This window comes from Diadema setosum, chromosome 20, assembly GCF_964275005.1.
Source record: "Diadema setosum chromosome 20, eeDiaSeto1, whole genome shotgun sequence".
NCBI classification, from domain to species: domain Eukaryota; kingdom Metazoa; phylum Echinodermata; class Echinoidea; order Diadematoida; family Diadematidae; genus Diadema; species Diadema setosum.
Genome location: NC_092704.1, coordinates 32,879,657 through 32,898,070, shown reverse-complemented (window position 1 = coordinate 32,898,070; position 18,414 = coordinate 32,879,657). Strand labels below are relative to the sequence as shown.

The 18,414-nt window shown below is 37.5% G+C and overlaps 1 protein-coding gene across 1 annotated transcript in view; it reads left to right on the top strand.

The window, feature by feature from the left end:
• The window catches only part of LOC140243619 (uncharacterized), a 62,019-nt gene that overhangs the window by 18,567 nt on the left and 25,038 nt on the right, over positions 1 to 18,414 (top strand). Inside the window, exons 20-36 of the mRNA XM_072323284.1 lie at positions 347 to 603; positions 1,259 to 1,420; positions 2,921 to 3,082; positions 3,894 to 4,055; positions 4,658 to 4,861; positions 5,344 to 6,045; positions 8,413 to 8,643; positions 9,133 to 9,286; positions 10,151 to 10,309; positions 10,870 to 11,146; positions 11,826 to 12,116; positions 13,211 to 13,358; positions 13,689 to 13,809; positions 15,175 to 15,308; positions 15,626 to 15,842; positions 16,978 to 17,171; positions 18,071 to 18,244. Of these exons, the coding sequence (XP_072179385.1) occupies positions 347 to 603; positions 1,259 to 1,420; positions 2,921 to 3,082; positions 3,894 to 4,055; positions 4,658 to 4,861; positions 5,344 to 6,045; positions 8,413 to 8,643; positions 9,133 to 9,286; positions 10,151 to 10,309; positions 10,870 to 11,146; positions 11,826 to 12,116; positions 13,211 to 13,358; positions 13,689 to 13,809; positions 15,175 to 15,308; positions 15,626 to 15,842; positions 16,978 to 17,171; positions 18,071 to 18,244 (3,749 nt within the window). The remainder of the gene's footprint in view (positions 1 to 346; positions 604 to 1,258; positions 1,421 to 2,920; positions 3,083 to 3,893; positions 4,056 to 4,657; positions 4,862 to 5,343; positions 6,046 to 8,412; positions 8,644 to 9,132; positions 9,287 to 10,150; positions 10,310 to 10,869; positions 11,147 to 11,825; positions 12,117 to 13,210; positions 13,359 to 13,688; positions 13,810 to 15,174; positions 15,309 to 15,625; positions 15,843 to 16,977; positions 17,172 to 18,070; positions 18,245 to 18,414) is intronic.

The following is an 18,414-nucleotide window of genomic DNA, read 5'->3' as shown; positions in this document are numbered from 1 at the left end:
TGCGAAGGAATGAATATAAATTCAGTGTATACTTTTCAGTGATAACAAAAAGTTAATTACTAAATTTGAAATCGTTGATTCACATTCATCAAGAAGACATTTCATTGTTTTTCCTCTGGTTTAAACAAACAAAGAAGTGAAGGTTTCAATTCATTTAAAAATTAATATAAATCTATTGATATACATAAATGTGTGTACAATTTTCTAAGTATATTTCCATTTCATTGTAACCCTAATGGAAACAGATCTTTTTGTATGTTAATGTGTAATCGTGCGATATCTATAACTGTACAAACGTCCTGTCATCACTTTTAGTTTGTATTTAATCTCCGGTTTTATTTTCTAGGTTTACTATCTCCTTTGGATGCTCAATGGAAATTAGCCAGAACGACAGCACGAGTAACTTCGATTCTGCATATGAAGGGGAAGGAAAGTTGATAGATCACGTCGATCAATGCCTCGAGGACGATCTTCTGAATTTTTCAAACTTAAGTTCGACAATCAATGTCACACTGACAGTGGATGAAGATTCGTTTGATTTCGAAATTGCAGAGCTGGTCTGCGATCCTGGATTTACGGTGGACAACGAAGATTACAACTGCAGTAAGAATTGCATTCAGAATTTTGTACAGGAGTGAATATCACTACGTGCATGCTCACTACTTTATGATGAACTTCTCAGCATGAGGAATGTCATCCTCTTCCCTTCGATGAAATAAACTGTTATTAAATTCACGGAAAGGCATTATAGGGATAAACTGTGATCAACCATTACCGTTTGAACTTTAATGTTAGTATGATCATATTCACGGAGGAAATGTATCCTATTATATATCTCGGGGTAGGAAGCCCCGTCTATTATAGGCTTTCACAAAATAATTAATTAGTAGCTGCTATTGATAGCAGTGACATAAACTCCTCTTTGAAGATGATAAGAGCTTTTTTATCAGCCACTGAATGATTGAAATCTTACAAAACGTATGTGAGAATGAATTCGTAGAAAAATCGTACAGTGCCTACTGACCGTTGTTGATCAAATAAGTCCGCATTATAACTAAAAAAGTGATTATTCTCGTATGGATAGGAGGGGTTGAAGAGAAGCTAGCATCTATGCATTATGATATTTTTAAAGAGATTTTTAAAGTGATTGCATCTTTATATATATTACAATAGTCATTACAAATTTTGATTGCTATTTATCCACAAAATACTAGTAAAACTCCTGTCCCCGTCTTTTATATTCGAATATTTGTTACAGTTCCATGCGGGTCTGGGTTCCACTTTGACAACACAACCAAGAATTGCACGCAGTGTGAAATAGGCTCCTATCAGAGCAAAACTGCGCAGTTCACGTGTGACCAGTGTCCAGATGGTCAGTCTACCCTGGGACTTGGCACCAAAAACATCACCCATTGCATTGGTAAGATTTCACTGGTTATCTTCATCACTGTTTGAAGGCTATGTGCTACTAAGAAGCATTATTAAGTGATTGAAAATCCATCGTGCCACGCAGATGTGGAATTCAGTGGCCTTAAAGTTCAGGGCAAACATTTAACTGGAATAATTTGTGAGGGTAACCTGGTGAATTCATGGGAAAGCGGACATGTTTATTCAAAGGGATGTTACTTTTGGTTGAAATAGGGTTTCACATTTCCAAGACATGAAAGAACATATCATTCTATGAAAGAGAAATTAAAAGTTTATTTGATGAATATTGGTTTGGAAATGGCTGTGATATCCAAAAACAAAGAAGCCCTGATAAATGCTTTGTTTTCAAATCTTTTTTTTTTTTTATCAAATGCACTTTGAATCTCTCTTAGAATTGTACGCTTTCTAATATTTCTTAAGTGACTTCTAATTTTCTTTAAAAAAAAAAATGAATCCCCAGCACACCCAAAACTATATAATCCCTTTAATCAATCTTGCTAAACGCCTGTACTGATGACAGATATTTCTAACTAAATATCACTGGTACCATAAACAGGCCGAAACATGTGGACATGGCAAATAAGTTCTCACGTACTTGACCTCATTTCCTCTTGACGGAATAAACACAAAATCCGAATAGAATGGGAGATTCAGGCTTCTATCAACCTGTAGTGATTTGCTGGCTAGCTTTCATTCACTCATGTGGTCTTCTTCAGGCCAAGTGATTACACCGTGTCCGTGACACTGCCTGCTTGTTTCTTGATCGTTGGACCGAAGGTTGGTGATAGGCTGTTGGAATCCCTAGTGAGTGCGGATTTGATACTTATAATCCTGATGGAATCTTTCACTTCTCTTTTCCTAAACCTCATCCAAAAGCTAGTATTGTCGCATCATTCCATCCATTATCGTGTCCTGTGTTAAGGACGTGTTCAGCTGAGGCTTAATGCTAGTCAGCAAATCACTGAAGGTTGGTAGAATCCTGAATCTCTCATTGTATGATCTTCCCAACTGATGAAAGTCTTCTGCATCAACACGAATGAAGTTTCCTCACGTCTTGGGATGTTCTCTTTACATTGAATACTCTTGTCTTTGGGTTAGGAACTCCTTTTTATTTGTGTCAGAGTCAAGTGGATTATTTTTGGGAAGATTGTTTAGATGAAATATGAAAAGACATGTCTTTACATGTATCTATAGGAGTGCATATATACGTTGTAATATTTGTGTGTAAATTTAATGGTATATCAATCAGCATGTTACTAATAGATGAATGAATACCGGATAACATTATAGCTATGCAATACTTACGACAACCGTGATTCTTGTCAACCTAATGAATTGTGCATTGAGCTGGTGCTGGTAATTGGATAATAATACTTCATTTTAAAGTTTTAGTCGATTCCAACGCTAAACAAAAACAAAAAAAAAAAATCTAAATTGAATATAGTGGTATGCAGTGAGCATAAGACGTAGCTCTGTGTTATTTTTATAACAGATATCTGCAAACCGGGCTTCGCCTCCATGACAGGCCTGGAGCCCTGTTACATATGTGGCATTGGAACCTACCAGAACTCCTCCTATAGCACTGAATGTAATCAGTGCCCCGAGGGAATGACAACAAGACAAATAGGATCTAATTCTTCCGACCACTGCATCGGTGAGTCTCCACCTAGTAGCAATACACTCGTCTACATGATTTTAAGGCTTAAATCACTTTCATTATTTGATGACAATCATTTTGCATGGCTCTGCAGTAAATGGATATATTCAAAACAAAAATCATTATTACAGATACTGTTACTGTCTTTTCTGTTTACCAGATTTACGGCTTTTGCACTGCATCATCATGCATGGAAAGTCACATCATCAAGTACACTTTGTAGGCTTTGTAACACAACCCAAACAATCAATCTTTTGTATCTGATACACCTAAGTTTATGATATCCAGTTCTTCATTTCACTTTGTTCCATACACTTTCTATGTTAAAACAAAATGTTGTTCTCCCAACAAAATATGCCAAGTTCTAAATTTGACCAACAGATGTGTTTAAAGGGTAAAGAATGTTTGTATATACGCTGTGTCTTTAAAGGTTGTTCTTCCTATAGTGTCTCTCTCAATTCTTGAATGTCTTCAAATAATTACGGAAGAAGTCGCCAAAGAAAGTGTTTGTTTGTTTGGAGTTTGTTTTTTCTTTTTGCTCGTTCTGATTTAACGTCTTCAATGCAAAGCCTCATACCATCTCTCCGTATTCAGAAGAGATAATTTCAGCTTATTTTATCTCTTACAATAATATATGACCCAATCGCAAATTGTATTGGATTCTCTTCATTAAATGCTCATGACAACACCCCCTCAAAAAAAAAAAAGTTTGTTCATTGCGACTTACTTTCTTTTTCTCTTTATCCTTGTGCCAATCTTCTTCCATCGATTTCTCCTTCTTTCTCTGTTTTCTATGCACGTCACAAAGAGCCATGCAAGGCAGGGGAGTTTTCTGAGTCCGGATTCGTCCCATGCTCTCCCTGCCCTGTTGGAAGCTACCAAAGTTTGGCTCAACGGACGCAATGCATCCCATGTCCCAACAATACAACGACACGTCACAATGGAACAACCAGTCCCACTCAGTGCATTAGTGAGTAACTTTAAATTGATGTCCTGGTCCCCGTTTTATCAAAAGATAAATCGATTTTAAATTTCCTTACCACGCAGGCTGCCATAGACTTACAGTTGAAATCAACTATATTAAAATCAATGTTAACCCTTCATAAAACAGGGCCCTGGGTAGTTTATTATTAGATTTTTACTTCGTCTTTGGAGAGAGGTGTGCATTACGATTCTATTATACTATTAATCTATTAATTCCATATCCACTGAAAAAAAAAAACTCATTATGTAACCGATACAATCAGATACAGACATGCAAACATAAAATTTATTAAAACATTGAACGACCGAAAAAGAAAAAACACGATATCAAATCAAATGGATATAACAGGACTGTGAGGGACCAGAAAAGGTAATTGACGATTGAACTCTCCCAGATTAAAATAGGTACATGTTGGCTATGGTGGGTATGAGTGTATAATAGGCTGGTACACATAACATTGACAAAGAAAAAAAAAAAGCCAAATCAGTGCTGAGTGTTAGGTATCTCATAAACTATTCATGCATTGGCAGTTCATTTTTTTTTTGTCAAACAAAGAAAGTGAGTACACTTTTCATGCGTAAATCCAGGTGCCTGTGATTACGGACCCTGTCTAAATGGAGGTTTCTGCATAAGTGAAGGCATCGATTACAGCTGCACGTGCCAGGCGGGTTACTCCGGCAAGAACTGCCAGATAGATATTGACGAATGTTCGTCAGACCCTTGTGCCAATGGAGCAACGTGTTCAGACTTTGTCGATGGCTTTCAGTGCACTTGTGTCACAGGATATGAAGGTATGTATACAATCCTAGATTTGATTATGTTTTCTTCATATTTATTATTTTATGTTCTTAACTGAAAACATAATTTCATGGCATTCTATATTCTTTTCTTTTCCATCAACTCCAAGTGTTTTGGTCTCTGTTTTATGAATCAAATAATATTATTACATTGTACTAGTTTGGTATGAACTTTCCATTTAACCATTAAATGTCAGAGCACAGTATAAGGTACATTTCTGCTGGGAAGTCGTATCAGACATTTTCTTTTTCTTGGTTTTACATCATGTAAAAAAAGAGAGCACGATGCAATGATGCATATCTAACCTCAGTAGCATTCATGCACAGACAAGACAAAACAAAAACAACAACAAAAGGAAAAGACACCATGAAGCTGATGCTCTTTCAAAAACACCAAATTCATAATCCGAATAGTCACTAAGAGAGTCTATATTGGTCACCGTAATTCCTGCTTTTCAATATGAAACTTCCCCCAGGTATGAACTGTGAAAGCGAAATCGACAACTGTATCTCGACACCTTGTGAGAATAATGCGCCCTGCGCAAGTGTCCTAGGAGACTTCGAGTGCAGTTGTCCGTCTGGCTTTAGTGGAAAGAACTGCAGCATCGAGGTGGATCTGTGTGCAGGGGATCCTTGCAAGAATGGCGCTACGTGCTCCCAATCCCAGCAGGCAGTGATGGGTTACGTATGCCAATGTGCGCCAGGATATCGGGGCGTGAACTGTTCCATGAATATAGACGAATGCCAATCCAGTCCCTGTCTCAATCTTGGGTCATGTATCGATGGCGTCAACAGCTACACCTGCAACTGTCCTTTCGGCTTCTCAGGCAGCAGATGCGAAGAAGATGTTGACCTCTGCGCCAACGTCACTTGCCAGAATAACGGCACTTGCACAGAGATAGGAAATGGGACATTCTGCGCTTGTGCTGCAAAGTTTTCCGGAGAGTTTTGCCAGGAGGAAATCACAGCGTGCAGTGGTGTCATCTGCGAGAATGGAGGAACATGCAGTGCTATCTCCGAGTCAAGCTTCGAGTACTCTTGTAGGTGCCTGACAGGTTATACAGGACTTCACTGTGAGGTGGATGTGGACTTCTGCCAATCAGAACCTTGTCTTAATGGGGCGACATGTATCGATGGAAACACAAATTTTACCTGCGAGTGTCACTCAGGCTTCACTGGCAAGTATACGTTTTCATTACAACTGATTGACTAATTGCCCTACATCGACGTAAATAAGTACCCGCTGCATGCTATAAGGATTAGAACCAACACTTGCTGTCTGGCGGAGGCTCAGTGGTCTATAGTGGACATGACGCCTATCCGGAGATCAGGAGGTCGTAGGGTCGAATCCTGCTCAAGTATGTACGCCTATGATTTTTTATCATGGCTACTACTAAAACACTGATCAGTACACTTCAGTGCTTATTTATGTCGTTGTAGGACAATTTGTCAAGTAGTTGCAATGAAAACATCTCGATGGAAGAATTTCATGAATTTGAATAAGTGTACGTTTTTGTCAATGTTGAATTGTGAATGCAGTTAAAATGAGAATACTTCTTTGCCTCAAAGAATAACTTTTTAACAATCCGATGAAAACTTGAGACTTTGCACGATTGAAAAAATAAATGTCAACTTTGTCATATATATATATATATATATATATATATATATGAAGGGCTTGTTTGCAAAAACCGATAAGTCCATATTTGCCAAATGGAGATATTTGCGATTAAAGGTCAGGAAAAATAAAGAGAATATTAAGAAAATTTGTGCTTCTTTTGACCATAACTTCCAAAATGTACCTTTATATGTAGTGACCAATATATCGTTTAAAAGGTATTATTTTGTACTTTATTACAGAGACCGTACTTCAAAATCTCCAAAAATGGACTTATCGGTTTTTGCAAACAAACTCTTCATATATATATATATATATATATATATATATATATATATACAAGCTGTATATATATATATATCGTCGGTGAGGTGACAAGACCTTGTATCTGCAATTTTGGTGAAAATGACTTTTTTGGATTAATGGTCAAATAATGGGTTAAGTGATGTCCTGTCCAAATCCAAACTGTCTTACTCCAAAAATGAAGCCACCACGGCATGTCAAAGGAAAGGCTATCCCATTCGCCACAGTGCTTTGGCCGCCATGTTTTTTGGCTCTCCTGGACTATATATATATATATATATATATATATATATATATATATATATATATATATATATATATATATATAATATATGTGACCCTGCACCTCAAAACAAACAAAAAGTCGCCAGACATGAATTTTTAGTTAAGACCATATTCTGAAAGAGCAGACTTTAAGCTTTAAAATGATGTATTATAACTCAAATCAAATGGACTCTCCTAACCTATCTAAATATTGGAAAGAAAGCACAATCTCAGGAAAAGTGTGAACTGAGAAAAGAGGCTCTGAAGTGCAGTGTCTATTCAAGCGCTTAATCTTTACCAAACTGTGCTGGCTGTGCGATGAATGGGACAAAAAAGAGGAAGTAAACCACCAGAGTAACAACAATGAAGGGATTATCAGATTAAACTGAAATTAAGCATGCCTCATTAACACATTTTGTCCATAATTAATGTCAACTTTCAAATCAGTAGCCCTATCCTTTCAAAAGTTATTAGAGTTGAAAGTGAAGAGTGTGGACAAGGTTTTTCAGAAATGAAAAAAGGATTCTAAAGACACACCTAATCACACTATTCTACCAAAAATGTTCGAGATAAACTGCTAAAAAAACACACTTTCCTGCCCGTTTTATGATACCAAATTTTAGCATAATGTAAAAGAAGACCCGCTCTTTCAGAAAATATGAAAAAGTCAAATTCGGCTAGGTTGACCCATTTCACTTATTTTCAGTCCTCACGCAAAATCAGTGTGTGCGACTTTATGTTCGTTTTGAGGTGCACGGTCACACACACACACACACACAAATATATATATATATATATATATATATATATATATATATATATATAGTTTGGCATTTCATTAATATGTGAATCAATATGTACCTTCAGGAAACCAAGAAACAGGTCAGGTCCGGTAAATAACGCAGGTTAAAAGAAAGATATTACCTTTGATTTGGTCTTTTCCAGAATAATATGAATATTTCTCTACCTGCGCTGCACTGAATTTTTAAACTTTTCTTTTTGTGGCGTCGTTCTATTTTTTTCCCCTTTTTTGTAACATGAGTTGGCAATTCCATTAGTAGGCCTATGCCTTCATGTATCTACTATTTATGTTTTTTACTCTTCCCCATCATACATTTATCGGGTCATACGGGTCAGCGAAAGTGCCTGAATCAAATTGTACCATTGTAAGATTAGCCGAATTTGCTTTTCTTTTTGTACCTTTGAAGTGAGCCAAGTATTCAAGATTGCGGTAGGCTGAATACTCAGCTAGTAAAGTAACGTCAGGTTAAGTTCTGCGAAGAATTATACATTGCTACATGTTTGTTTATTATTTTTATCTCGTCTTTAAAATGAATATCATTGTTTCCCACGTTTCCAGGTTCAGTGTGTGGTGACTATGTGGACTGGTGTGCAGAAGCGCCCTGTGGAGTGAATTCCGAGTGTGTCAATGGACCTCAAGGCATTCAGTGTCTTTGTGAAGCCGGGTGGACAGGGCAGTACTGCCTAGATGAATTCAGTCTCTGTGACGAGCTGGAGCCTTGTAACAATGGCAGCACATGTACTGGAGATCATGCGAACTTCGTTTGTCACTGCCCTCCGGGATATCAAGGTATAATTACTCTCTGGACTCATTAACAGCTAACTGCAGACTTCTCATTATGCACTATTAATGATGCCCCATGATCACTGTGGTTGTCATTATCGTATAGCTGATTAGTCCTCGTTCTTTCTTTATCTTTTTGTTCAATTCAAAGAGCTACTGTTCGCGTAAACGTTCCTAACAAATACAAAAGATTTTCTCCCGTAAATTCAGTTACTTATATCTAGAGAGAGTCTTGTTTTCTTTTCTTTAATCATGAAACCATATACAAGAAGAGAGCTTGTTTTCATACCCTGCATACCACTGCCAATACAACTGTCTATATTTATTGCCATAATTAGAATGAACAACTGCAGAAGGAAGAAAAACCGATCATGCGCCAAGTGGTAAAAGTTATTTTTTAATTCCACGAAAGCAGTAGATTGGAAGCAAACATAATGTGTGCTCGACTGAAAATCATAAAATTTGTGAACTCTATTAATATCATCTTGATAACAGGAAGCACGTGCCATGAAGAAATAAACAACTGTTCCAGTGCACCCTGTCTTAATGGAGGAACCTGTATCAGGCTGGTGGAATCCTACGAGTGTCAGTGTGTGGATGGCTTCACGGGAGCGAATTGTGAGATTAATATAAATGACTGTACGGGAAGGTAAGTTTACTGATGGCCTTTGATGAAGCTACATGATGTACAATGTATACAAAAGAGAGAATTTTTTTAACCTGGGGGAATTATTGTTAAACTTTGTCAAAGTTTAGTTTGTTTCATATTTTCATAATGTGGAATGGGGATGGTGGAAGTTCCATGTTCAGAAAGAATTGAAAGGGAGTTGAATTATGGTGGAATTTAGCTTTGGGAACTCAGCATAATGCACTTGTTCTCGTTTCCCTATACTTCTTTAAGAAAGGAATAACAGGAGACGAGATATGACAAGATAGGGTATAGAATGGGATTTGCTTTCAGAATGCTTACCGTGTCATTTTAGTCACGCTAATGCTTTGTTGACACGTTCGTGTTTTTGCAAATGCAACAATGATGCAAATGAAACCTTTCAGCGAAGAAATTTCTTCAACATTGAAATGACAGAAATGCGGTTCTGCCCGAAAGTGTGCTGCGTTTTATCACATTAGCAATGGTTCAACTGTTTCATGGATCAGACAAACTGCAGCAGGAGAAAGTGAGATATTATGTGTGTTCCTCTGAAAAGACAGACTTACATTCAATGTGACTGCAGGTGACATGTCCGCTGTAAAATCTCTTCTCTAAATTACTATTGATATCTTACAAACCCTTGTGCACGCAGAGTACATGCCGTGTTATCACATAAGCATAGAGAACAGAATGTATAGTGCCAGAGTAATGACACAAAAACCAATACTGAGACCAGGCATGCCTTTTTAAATACTCATCTGATACGCATGAAGTACTGGACTTAGTTTCCGCTGTGAATCATTGTAGAATGATTGTCATGATGTATTCTTTATTCCATTCTCTCCCCCCCCCCCCCCTTTTAAGTCTTTGTCAACATGGGACCTGCACTGACGGAATAGACTCTTACACGTGTGAATGCGAGGTTGGCTACACTGGAACTCACTGTGAAACTGACATCCGCTGTACAGATAGCCCATGCCGCAATAACGCCACTTCTTGTTATATCGATCGGAGGAGGCCGCGGTAAGGAGACAAATGACATCTTCACCCTATAGTTGGATGCAATGATAAAAGTTATGTTTTAAATAACTACACATTAGAGGTAGTGTTGCACATGCTTACAAAAATCTTGTATAGAAATTTAAAAGCAAGACTCATACAACTAATTTAATTATCATTATTCATAAATTAATGTGATGTCTTTCATTTTTGTATTCCTTGTACGATATTTTACTAGCTCCAATATTCAGAAAAACAGTTTAGATATATTCTATTAAAGGTTTTTTCCCATTGTTGATCATTCTTAGTCATGCTCCAAACATCGACTTGTATAATGATGGTACATGTATCATTATTTTAATTGCATTCCAGAAAACAGAATTTTACTGTTGTGCCATATATCATACATATCAGAAGAATATGCTTCAAAACTGAAGAAATTAGCAATTGCATTTACCTTATGAATTGCAGAATGATGGCTGAAACGGCGGGAATCTTGATAAGAATTAAGCGAAACATAACGCTAACTTGCGCTTCTACCACTCAAGAGAAAGTCTTCTTTTGAAATACTTTCTGTTGCACAGATGTATATGTGCAGCAGGATTCACAGGTCGAACATGTCAATCGGAGATCAACGAATGCGGAGAGCAACCATGCATCGAAGCTATAAAGTGCATTGACGGCATCAATTCATTCACCTGCGTATGCAAGGATGGTTTCACAGGAACCCTCTGTGACACCAGGGTCAGCACGTGTCAAAGTTCACCGTCAATCTGTCAGAACGGTGGAACCTGCCACGACCGACTTGATGGCGGCTACTCCTGCCAGTGTCTGCTTGGGTTTGACGGCAACAACTGTGAGGTATGAATGAAGCTTGACATAACCGTGTTTATGCTTTGACGTCAAGAAACATGAATTTCCGGCTTTCTGGAGAGGTGTAAGCCTTAAGGTTTTCTCTCCTGTTCAAGTAAAACAAAGCTGCATTCCTTTCACACAATCATTTTCAAGTAAACTGAACGTTATCTAAATTGCGTGATGTTTTTCTTCGTCACACCTACCTCCCCCCCCCCTTACACACGCAAGCACAAAGATAAAAGATTAATAATGATCATATTACAGTAATCTGTACGCAAGTGGCGTTAGATAACCATCAGTCTTCAGTGTATGCTAGTAAAGGGTTTTCAGTTTTCAGCACGGTGAGCTTGTGAAGATGCAGTAATTCATAGTTTTTATGGTCCTTTCCATAATGATGCAGTTTAGAAGTGTAGTGCCACCATCCGCTTTGCCCCCCCCCCCCAAAAAAAAAAGGAAGAAATACAAAGATGACAAGACTGTGCATCTATTTGACGTACTAGAATAACTATTCGCACAATGTTCAAGGCAGAGTTAATAAATCAGGATTAGGGCTGTGATATAACAAGACCCAAAATTCACAAGACTCCAGAGAAAACAGCATTTTACGCGGCATCGGCAACACGGGAGTTGTGTCTCCGAAAGAAGTGATAAATGTTGATAACAATGTTTTCTTGTTAAACTTCAGAACAACATCGATGACTGCGTAACTAACGATTGCGAGAATGGAGGTACATGCGTTGATGGGGTCCATGAATACACCTGTGAGTGTGCGGAGGGGACGTCGGGCACGTATTGTCAACTCTCGGCCAATCCGTGTGACTCAACACCCTGCAGAAATGGGGGTCAGTGTGACCCCATTGAAGATGGCTTCGTCTGCCATTGTCTCCCTGGTTTCACGGGTGAGACGTGTAACACCAATGTGGACGACTGTCAAGACCACCATAATTGCTCAGGTGGATCAACGTGTAATGATCTGGTATGGCAGATGTATCCCAGATTTATTCCTCCTATCTTAATCCTACTGCCGTCAAACCTGCTGTAGCAAATTTAAATTCGTCTTTAAAAGGACTACCGGTAATTCCACAGAACGTGGATATACTTATACTACACATATTTATGCTTCAATGTTGTTCTGACCACATCACCAACCGTCCACTGGAACCGCCCTCCCTAGCACTCGAATACGTGAATATAAAAAAAAAAAAAAAAAAACGATCGAATTCCAAATTTGGCTATCGTATTTTGAGACCCTTTACAAAGTCATGCAAAGATAGATAATCAGTCTAACGGTTCTTTTATATTTACATTTACATATGTTTATAAATAACGATATCAACTAGAAAATTTAAGTCGGTGAAAAATTATCTATTGATTAAATATTTTTTTATTCACTGTAACGAATTGGGTCTTAATTTTTCATTCAGGTATTAAAACACAATTTAAGTTTATCTTCTGGAACCTAAATAAATAACTGAGGTCATCACTTTTGCAGTGTATAAATGGCGCATTTTACATTGTCTGCGTAAAATATCACAATATTATTTTCCTTTTTTTCATAATAGATTCCATCTCTGTTATAATTCCAAAACTATAAAATAGTTTGGTAGTAGATTCAATTTTATTCATTGTGACTTTATTATAATAATGACGGTCATAACGATGAAAAATACAAACAAAACAAACAAAAATCCCGAACATCCATGCAAGAGAAGAAAAAGCAAACAGACACAAGAATATCATTATAATATGTAGATATAATCGATATGTGTTTTTATTTTTTAAACATTGCATCCACATATGATAAAGTTAATGGTAATGTATTAAATGAATTTGACTTGATTGTTAGAGAATAGACGTGTGTATTTTGAATGATTGACTATCAAAAGTTTATTCCCGATACTTCATTGTATTCTCCAATCACCCTTTAATGATTGTGTTTATTTCTAACATGTTTTTCAAAGTATTGCTTTCAGATTTATATTATTATAATGTCAGGAATAAATTGAAAATGAAGCTTACATTTTAAAGGTGGCATTAACAATACATATAAATCAATAACGTCAATTACAGGTCAATGGATACCAGTGTATCTGTCCGGATGGTAAGACAGGAGAGTACTGCAATGAGGATATTGATGAGTGTGAGAGCAACCCTTGTCAAAATGGAGGCACCTGTGTGGACGGTAATGCCATAGGCTACACCTGTCTGTGCTTGAACGGTGAGTAAAGGGCTACATCTGTCATTTTCTTTTGTTCGATATTCGACACCTGCACACGGATTGTGTGTAAGTGAATAACAGTTTTCACTGCTGATAACTATACTTGCATGAAAAAAAGCATACTTTGACGTTACATCTATGTCATAAAATCTATTGCAGACATTACGTTACAACAAAGCAAAATTGAAATAGTATGCCCGAAAGCCGTTGGACCGTGTGCAATAAAAGTTACGTTTATTTCAGCACTTTATACACCATGTCATTACTCTTTCTGTGTCACCGGATCCATTTTGTCATACAGTGTATTGTAATTATTATTGCATGTCCAAGGTTACGGTGGAAGGGACTGTGAAAAAGAAGTGGACGAATGCGCCTCCTTTCCCTGCGCCAACCTTGGAGTCTGTACAGATGGAATCAATAGCTTCGAATGTGCCTGTCTTGAGGGATATCGGTATGAAATGGATCATCCAAAATTTGTTAGTGTTTATTTTTATTCCCTTTTTATGCTCGTTAATCTGTGGTTCTTATGTGCAATCTCCAGATCAGTTTTGTCTGAAGCAGAAAAAAAGAAGTGTTTAACCATTCAGAGAAAGAGAGAGAGAGAAAAAAAAAAGGCAGAGAGGGGGAGAGAGCTGTATTCTGGCCGAGTTACTAGACGGACGTAAAGGCAGGAAACTTTCATCATACTCATGCAATGTGATTGATGATTTAAAACATTAAGGACTGCGCGTCTCGGATCACCAGACAATGAGTCCCAGAGCTTAGGTCTATGGCATCTTAGCCCTAACTAGGCCGGGCTATTTAGGTAGTTGATAGAGCCGGGGGGGGGGGGGGGGGGGGGGAAGGGGGGGCTCCCAGCCCCCCCCCCCCCCCCCGCCCCCTCCAAATCTCGGCCGTCGACCGCGCGATCGCGACGAAAATTGGCACACACGTTGCCTATGATGTAATCTAAAATACCTTGAAATTAAATAAAAAAAAAACTATCATTTATGCTAAATTATGCTAATTTATGCATAATGATGCATGAAATCAGACTATTTGGTATAAATCACAAAGTAAAGCTCAAAACAGGCACATCTTTTGTGTAAATATTCTTTTTAGTGTCCTAAGCAAATGTAATAACAAAGAATTGTGATATCAGAAAAAATTCTTAAGTATTTTATTGTTTTTTGAATTTCTGTATGTATTTCTTTGTTTTTTCGACTTTATGTTTTTCATTGTTTTTTCGATGAAATTTGTCCGCGACATCACTCCTAACAAGAAAATATGTTATTCATTGATTTTAATCAATAAAACACCAAAATAATCATGCGTTTATGAAATTTGCCTGTAAGCACAGTTTGCATTGAAATTGTACACGAATTCACGTTTTTGAGCAATTTTTGGTCTGACATGCATGTACATATTTATGCGTAACTTCGGAACCGCGCGCCCAGGCGTCGCAAATTTGGTGTCAAAAGATGCGGGAGACTTGAAAGAAAAAAGTCATGAAACGTCGCGGCGATAGCTTTTCGCGATTGTGATACATCGTGCCCCCCCCCCCCCTGGCCTAGTTAGGGTTAAAGGTTCTGATGCTATGATAAATTTAGGATTTTGAAATGATTGTTTGTTGCATAAGTAGTAAAAAATTCAAAGGTGTAGTTTGAAATACAAACATTTTCAAACAGTGCAAGAGCTGGTTATCAGTTTATTTATACATATGGTTTGTCATGTGTATTTAAGACTAGTGTTATTCAGAATCTTTCAGTCATGTAACAACAAAGCTCAGTGGAAATCTAATCACGTAACATGTGCTATGCCTTGACCATGCTTCCAGTGGTGTTACATGTGAAGAGAGGATCAGTTCTTGCGAGTCCAACCCATGCATGTACAACGGCTCCTGTACGGATGGACTGATTCAATTCGTGTGTTCATGCCCGAGGGGGTTTACCGGCGAGCGGTGTGAAACAGGTGAATCATACAAGACTACACTTTCTATCATAAGATCTTGCCTGCTATCATCGTTATGGTCCCCGCCGCGTTAGAACACACACACACACACGCACACAAGGAGAAGATAAAGTATGAAATAAGATTGACTGATGTTTCTCATTTCTTTGTGTGCTTTGTGTGCCGAGATCACACACACACACAAATCATGGAGCTCTTCATACTTCCCGACTCACACACAGTTAAATTTGATATTATACGTGTCATTCATAAAGTCAAAGAGTTCTATTAACATCGTTTTTGTGTGTTGTCATTTGCAATTGATGTAATTTGAACAGAAATCCTTGGCAACTTCGATTTGACACTGGACCAGAGACTTAAGATGGTCAATCACTCTGTCCAGACGGAGGATGACCATCAAAACTTGACCCTTTCTGTGTGGATGTTGGTGGATGTCCCTGCACCATCAGAGAACCTGCGACTGCTTCGTCTCAGTGCTGGAAACTTTACCGTAGCTCTCTATAATCCGTGCAGCCTCACTTTGATGATTGGAAGGTATGGACAATTTAAAACTTGAAAGCACATACCGTAAAATCTAGAATTCATTGCGTAAACCCGCAAATTTACCAACGTATGTTTAAATAATTGTGTTAGTTTCTTGAAACTTCATAGCTTTCACCAGTCTTACTGAGGCAGTCTTCCCGATTTAATTTTTCTTTAAAGAATGCTGTTGGTATCTCAAATGAACTACTTTCAACGAAAACGAACTTTCAAATCACCAACAAGCGCGTATGTTTCCACTGAAAAAAGTGTGAATTTGCAGTGGTGAATATTATATATTATGTATATATATATATATATATATATATATATGAAGAGTTTGTTCGCAAAAACCGATAAGTCAATTTTTGAAGATTTTGAAGTACGGTCGCTGTTATAAAGTACAAAATAATACCTTTCGTACGATATATTGGTCACTACATTATAGAGGTACATTTTTGAAGTTATGATCAAAAGGAGCAAAAATTTTCTTATTATTCTTTTTATTTTTCTTGACCTTTAATCGCAAATATCTCCATTTGGCAAACATGGACTTATCGGTTTTTGCAAACAAACTCTTCATATAAATATATATATATATATATATGTATATATATATATATATGTTATATATATATATTATATATATATATATATTAGGTTAATGAGCCAGTGTTGGCGGAAGCTCACATGTCAATGTTACGCGTACGCTCACTTATGACCCGGATGCATGAAAAGGCTATGGAAACTTGACTTTTTTGTTTTCGTTTCGTGCTGTGTGTACGATAAGTGCGTACTGTGTAGCTTGTTAATTGATATTAACAAGCGATATCATCAGATACCATTCTGTGAAGACATAGCAGCTGTTGACGCTGGGAATAGTGACGTATGGGCAAAGTGATACGGGCTTCATCAGGATCGAGGAGAGGAGATGTAAAACAGAGACGCTATGTTGCTCACGGCTTGGAAAGCACATACAACAGTTTTCCAAACTAGGATAACAACGAAGTGGAAGAGTAGAAAACACAGACATCAACAAATTAGACAAGATCGAAAAGTCTACGTATTTTGTATGAGCTGTGTTTGTTCCGTACAAATGGCTCTTGAACAACCATCATAATGATTGGTGTTCTTTTTGTTTTTCTTTCAGAGAGTCATACAATAGCAACCAGTCAAGTCTATGTGACAACCGTTGGCATCATGTCTTCCTATGGTTTGACATACACGGTCAATGGGAATGGCGCGTTGATGGCTCTGAGCTGTTGGCCAATCACAGTGCAGCCAATGAGAGTAGTATGGGAGAAATAATTGATGTTACGATCGGATCGAGTCTTCTCAACAATGGTGAGTTTGAGGAATAACTCAGGTCCATATGTGACCCTGATTTTGATATAGGCAGTTCATAATAGGGGTACGAAAACCTTGATCTCTAGAAAGTGTACAATCAAAATGCGAATGGGAAATGTAAGTTATGATAATTATGTTTTAAATGAACGTGACGATATAATAATCTATTATGTACTATCAATCAGCTTAAGGAAAAGAAATGAGTGGCCTGAATGCAATCATGATGACAGTATCAATACTCCCTCCCCTGTGTGCACCGTTTATCACTACAGTAGAGTGTTTTTGCTTATAACCTATACTAGTTGTGAATGTTAAGGAAACTTTGAGTGCCTGAAGGAAAGCTGAAAAGGATTGTATGACTAATGCAAATCGCCTTGGGACATTATGTTATCCTATTCTTTCTCCATGAAATACCATAAAATGGAAAAGAAAGAACAAAAGAAACACCAAAACATAACTGTGTTATGTTAACCCGTTCTGTACTGAATTCTGAAATATTTCCATTATGTTCTCATAGACTTGATACGCAGGCCACCAGGTTCCCGCACGGCACGGGTTAACTGTGTCATATCACACACAATGTGTCTTTAATATGCAAAGTCCCCTTATGATTCTGTGCAAAAAAAAAAAAAAAAAAATGATATACTCTTAGGCGTTTATCTTATTTCTCAATTTATGAAGATGAATATTGACATTTTATTTATATTCCTTATTTTCTGGTAGAAATAACCTAGATAAAAGAAAGATATGCGTGAACTATCAACACTATACTAACATGATTATGTATGTCATTAAATGAAACCATGAGATATTTGATTACTTTGCCTTTCTGATATAATTTCATGTAACTCACGTAACGCGTGATAATCGTAACATTGTTCTAATCCTAAAAATAGGCAAATTCCATGTTAACGCCTTCAACCTCTGGAGTGGTATAGTGGGGGACGATTTGATACCTGTGCTTCAGACCAAGTGTAATTCAAGTGCTTCAGGAAACGTCATCACATGGACAGACTTTACTGGGAACGAAGCCTTTACTCTTGTGGCAAAGTTTCCTTCACAGTGTGATGGTGAGATTATTTTACATAATCCATGTGTAAATGCTAAATACACCGAATAGTCCACTGATGTACCGTAGGGATATAAAAAAGACATGTATCATTGGCTTATAATCAGCCCTTCAAGCCTGATCCTTTTAATACAGAGGAAAGGTGACCGGCAGGCAACATTTGGTGAGTCC